At 46.1% G+C, this 6,000-nt stretch overlaps 1 protein-coding gene across 1 annotated transcript in view; it reads left to right on the top strand.

Moving 5' to 3' along the window:
- slc24a3 (solute carrier family 24 member 3) overlaps positions 1-6,000 on the top strand; it is a 102,496-nt gene that overhangs the window by 74,631 nt on the left and 21,865 nt on the right. The window contains exons 3-5 of the mRNA XM_029449470.1: positions 869-945; positions 2,377-2,451; positions 2,626-2,710. Of these exons, the coding sequence (XP_029305330.1) occupies positions 869-945; positions 2,377-2,451; positions 2,626-2,710 (237 nt within the window). The remainder of the gene's footprint in view (positions 1-868; positions 946-2,376; positions 2,452-2,625; positions 2,711-6,000) is intronic.

Genomic DNA, 6,000 nt, shown 5'->3' with positions numbered 1-6,000 from the left:
TTGCAGACTTATATGCAACAGGAAACGCACACGATGGCGATAAATGAATAAGTGGCATATTTTGGCATGTTGTGATTGGCTGCTGTTGGACACTGATTGATTCATGGCGTCAACTCTGTCGAGTCGAGGGTGGAGGCACAGAGTGGTGTCAAAGTGATATCTCACTCAGGACTGCTTCACATTGAGCAGTTTGTTTGTAAGTGGCACATGCAAGGGGGTTAAGTTTTCTCATATTTAGATTTTTGAATTTTGTTGGGGTAAAACAATTGTTTGGTAAATGGACTGCATTCATATATTTTTCTTGGCTTAGCGACCACTCAAAAGCGCTTTGCAACATAAGCCAGCATTCACACACACATTCACTTACATTATACATTCATACACTTGTGGAAGAGGCTGCCATACAAGGTGCTTATCAGGAGCGATAAACATTCACTCGCACACGGATGCAATTTGGGGTTGTAGGCTTCAGGGTTTTAACGACCAACGAGTGTTCATTTTGAGCCTCAAATATCAATTATTTGAGGTTTGACAGCCGGATTAACTGTCTGAATTTTATGTGCAGGAGTATTTCAGCTAATTACTCTCCTATTTCACTCTTCGTGTTATGGTTTTCAAGGGAAAGGAAAGGAGCACACTGAACAATTTGATATAGCATATATAGTCAACTTACAACAGGATAATTGGTTGAACAAGATTTCTAATCTATTTGTGGATCTAAAATTGGGAGTTTGTTTAGTTGATGAGATTATCCACATGAGTCCCTCAGGATATGTTCCTCTCTCACCTGCAGTAGATATGTATATTTGTATATGTTTTCTCCTTTTCAGTGTTTCAGCATATGTCTGTGTGTATTTTTTCTCTGCAGCAATCCATGAGTTCCCCAGGGATTTCTTTTCTAACCAGGAGCGTGTTGATGGAGCAGTGGGTCTGCACGTCCTCTGTGTGAGTGTTACCTGCTGCCCTGTACAAGTGTATACAGTACATACTTACAGTGTTCACATTTTCTTGCTTTCTTCATTTGCGTTTAAATCAATTATAACATTGGACAATGCAAAATGCTGCTGTGATGGACAAAGCTAAGATTGCAGAAAAAGCCAAATGGTTGGATAATAACGTCAATCTTCCACATTGCACCTTTAATGTGTCTGTGCAGGGGGTGTTGAGTGTTTTTGATTGTAACGTCAGTTAAAGTATTGGAAGCGTTGAAAAAAAGTACAGAACAGTAATTATTTGAATGAAAATGAATTTAGAGCAGCAGAGTGGTGAGTGTGGCATGACTGCTTGTACTGGTGCTTTGGAAAGGGACATTATTTTAATTTTAATTTTAATTTTTCAAGGAAGCCAAACATGGAGGAAGTTTTGAGTTCACAGTAACAGCAGACAGCATCGACAGCAAATGAAACAATGAAACACATCACACACAAAGGATCCATCCTCTGACTGCCAGTGGGGTGTAATACGGAAGTGTTTGGCAGATGTTGAACATGGGCTTATGTGTGATTTGAGGTCACACTGACTGACTCTAAAGACACCAAAACTGCTCGACATGTCACATTCATCTCTGTTGAAGCCTGCTCTGTTCACCTAATCACCTAATGCATAGTAACCAGAATACAGTTTCTGAAGCAATTCTTAAGCTGTTTTAGATGTATGTCTCAAATATGTTCACTGGAGATGCTCATATATTGGACAGGGCTTTTATATACCTGAATGATTGAAGATTACACTAGAGATTGCGAGCTTGGTTACATTGTATATCCCTCATAGCAAGCTGTTAATAGTTTTCATAGGGACTCTTCCTTTGTGTTAAAATAAAAATGCAATTTAAGGTAACTGACCCTTTAACAGTGAGCTGATTGAGACATGTTTGACAGCTGACATGCCCACAGTGGAAAGTGCTACAATTAGCAAAGCATCTGGAGTCTTTGCCACTTGTTGCTTTGGACGATTGACAGATCAGAAGAATAATTTCTTTATCACAAGTTTAAAACCACTCTCACTGTGCTGTCGCTTCAAGCACTCTTATCCACCACATTCCTAACCCCGTGGTACCTTATTCCTATCCCTGAACAAGCGTCTGAAAACACTTGGTTGGAAGGCTAACTATTTAATAAGGTTATTAGACAAGCAGACAATATTAATAATGTATTGTAGTATTACAGCGTATACTTGGATTGTGTCAGGGCTCAGTCTCAGTTTATGTTCAGCTAACATCATGATTCCATTGTCAACAAAGATAATGAAGCACACGTGTTTTATCAGCTGGTGTCTTGTGCATAGTTCCTCACCTGTGTGTGTGTGTGTGTGTGTGTGTGTGTGTGTGTGTGTGTGTGTGTGTGTGTGTGTGTGTGTGTGTGTGTTTGGCCCCTGCAGGCAGTCTACATGTTCTATGCCCTGGCCTTGGTGTGTGATGACTACTTTGTCCCCTCTCTAGAGAAGCTATGTGAGGTAAGAATAACCTGCAGCTTATTACTTCACTTCCACTGAGCTTACACCACTTCACAATGACTCTTTTTAATGTGCTGTAATGTATTTCTGTGAAGTATAGTATTATCTTTCTTTCTTTCTCTATTTCTCTATTATTTATTTCTCTCTTTATTTCCCTCATCCTCTCTCTACCAGCGTCTTCAGCTGAGTGAAGATGTTGCAGGAGCAACCTTTATGGCAGCAGGCAGTTCAGCACCGGAACTGTTCACCTCTGTCATTGGTGAGAAAGACACAAAAACACACACACACACACACACACACACACACACACATATTTATACATCTTTTGAGGGAACAACCACAGAAGTAGTTCAAAGTAAAACAGATTCTGTAATCGATCTACAGTTGCTTAAAAATACTCCAGAGAAATCAAACACCGAGTCATATCTTATATGGCAATATCCATCCATCCATCCATCGTCTACCGCTTATCCGGGATTGGGTCGCGGGGACAGCAGCTCCAGTAAGGAACCTCAATCTTCCCTTCTCCGGGACACATCCTCCAGCTCCGACTGGGGGATCCTGAGGCGTTCCCAGGCCAGTGAGGAGATATAATCTCTCCACCGAGTCCTGGGTCTTCCCCAGAGTCTCCTCCCAGCTGGACGTGCCTGAAACACCTCCCTAGGGAGGCGCCCAGGTGGCATCCTTACTAGATGCCCGAACCACCTCAACTGGCTCCTTTCAACGTAAAGGAGCAGCGGCTCTACTCCGAGTCTCTCACGGATGGCTGAGCTTCTCACCCTATCTCTAAGGGAGACGCCAGCCACCCGTCTGAGAAAACCCATTTCGGCCGCTTGTACCCGTGATCTCGTTCTTTCGGTCATGACCCAGCCTTCATGACCATAGGTGAGGGTAGGAACGAAGATCGACTGGTATATTGAGAGCTCAGCTCTCTTTTCGTCACAACGGTGCGGTAAAGTGACTGTAATACCGCCCCCGCTGCTCCGATTCTCCGGGCCAATCTCTCGCTCCATCGTCCCCTCACTCGCGAACAAGACCCCGAGGTACTTGAACTCCTTCACTTGGGGTAATGGCTCATTCCCTACCCGGAGTAGGAAATCCACCGGTTTCCTGCTGAGAGCCATGGCCTCAGATTTAGAGGTGTTGATCCTCATCCCAACCGCGTGACTGATCCAGTGACTGTTGAAGGTCACAGACCGATGATGCCATAAGGACCACATCATCTGCAAAGAGCAGCAATGAGATCCTCAGGTCACCGAGCTGCAACCCCTCTCCTCCACGACTACGCCTCGATATCCTATCCATGAAAATCACGAACAGGATTGGTGATAAAGCGCAGCCCTGGCGGAGGCCAACATTCACTGGAAACGAGTCCGACTTACTGCCGAGTATCCGGACACAACTCTCGCTTTGGGCGTACAGGGATTGGATGGCCCTCAAAAGTGACCCCCTCACCCCATACTCCCGCAGCACCTCCCACAGTATCACCCGGGGGACCCGGTCATACGCCTTCTCCAGATCCACAAAACACATGTAGACCGGATGGGCGTACTCCCAGGCCCCCTCCAGGTCCTTGCAAGAGTAAAGAGTTTGGTCTGTTGTTCCACGACCAGGACGGAATCCGCATTGTTCCTCTTCAATCAGAGGTTCGACTACCGGCCGAACCCTCCTTTCCAGTACCTTGGAGTAGACTTTACCAGGGAGGCTGAGAAGTGTGATACCCCTGTAGTTGGCACACACTCTCTGGTCCCCCTTTTTAAATAGGGGAACCACCACCCCGGTCTGCCAACCCCTAGGCACTGTCCGAAGCGTGTCAACCAAGACAGCCCCTCAACACCCAAAGCCTTCAGCATTTCTGGACGGATCTCATTAACCCCTGCGGCTTTGCCACTGTGGAGTTGTTTGACTACCTCAGTGACTTCCATCAGGGAAAGTGATGATGATCCCCCATCAGCTTCCAGCTCTGCCTCTACCATAGAGAACGTGTTAGTCGGATTCAGGAGTTCCTCAAAGTGCTCCTTCCACCGGCCGATAACCTTCTCAGTTGAAGTCAGCAGGGTCCCACCCTTGCTGTACACAGCTTGGATGGTTCCCTCGCTTCCCCGTCCTGAAGTGCCGGATGGTTTTCCAGAAGCACCTTGGTGCCGACCGAAAGTACTTCTCCCACACCCGCTGCTTTGCCTCTGACACGGCAGAAGCTGCCCGCCCTTCTAGTCCTTCGATACCCTGTAACTGTTTCCGGAGTCCTCCCGGATAACATAACCCGGAAGGACTCCTTCTTCAGTCAGACGGCTTCCCTGACCACCGGGGTCCACCACGGTGTTCGAGGGTTACCGCCCCTTGAGGCACCTAAAACCTCACCGCAGCTTCAGCAATAGGTTTTGAACATCACCCACTCAGGTTCAATGCCCCCAACCTCCACAGGGATGTCTGAAAAGCTCCGCCGGAGGTGTGAGTTAAAGATCCCCAGGACAGGGGCTTCCTCCAGACATTTCCAGTTCACCCGCACTACCCCGTTTGAGTTTACCAGGTCTGTCCAGAGTCTTCCCCACCCGTTGATCCAACTCACCACCAGATGGTGATCAGTCGACAGCTCCGCCCCTCTCTTCACCCGAGTGTCCAAAACATGCGGCCTCAGATCAGATGATATGATTACAAAATTGATCATTGACCTTTGGCCTAGGGTGCTCTGGTAACACATGCACTTATGAGCATCCTTATGTTCGAACATGGTGTTTGTTATGGCCATTCCATGACTAGCACAGAAGTCCAACAACAAACGACCATTCGGGTTTAGATCAGGGAGGCCCTATTTAATAAGGTTATTAGACAAGCAACATATTAAATAATGTATTGTAGTATTACAGCGTATACTTGGATTGTGTCAGGGCTCAGTCTCAGTTTATGTTCAGCAGCTAAATCATGATTCCATTGTCAACAAAGATAATGAACCACCACGTGTTTTATCAGCTGGTGTCTTGTGCATAGTTCCTCACCTGTGGTGTGTGTGTGTGTGTGTGTTTGTGTGTGTGTGTGTGTGTGTGTGTGTGTGTGTGTGTGTGTGTGTGTGTTTGGCCCGCAGGCAGTCTACATGTTCTTGCCCTGGCCTTGGTGTGTGATGACTACTTTGTCCCCTCTCTAGAGAATCTTGTGAGGTAAGAATAACCTGCAGCTTATTACTTCAATTCCACTGAGCTACACCACTTCACAATGACTCTTTTTAATGTGCTGTAATGTATTTCTGTAAGTATAGTATTATCTTTCTTTCTTTCTCTATTTCTCTATTATTTATTTCTCTCTTTATTTCCTCATCCTCTCTCTACCAGCGTCTTCAGCTGAGTGAGATGTTGCAGGAGCAACCTTTATGGCAGCAGGCAGTTCAGCACCGGAACTGTTCACCTCTGTCATTGGTGAGAAAGACACAAAAACACACACACACACACACACAACACCACACACACACATATTTATACTCCTCTCTCCTCTCCTCTCTCTCTCTCTCTCTCTCTCTCTCCGTGCTGCTGTCAGTTCCTATGAGCAGACAGGCCC

The sequence above is a fragment of the Cottoperca gobio genome, chromosome 15 (genome assembly GCF_900634415.1).
Source record: "Cottoperca gobio chromosome 15, fCotGob3.1, whole genome shotgun sequence".
NCBI lineage: Eukaryota > Metazoa > Chordata > Actinopteri > Perciformes > Bovichtidae > Cottoperca > Cottoperca gobio.
This window is presented reverse-complemented; position numbering and strand designations above follow the sequence as displayed.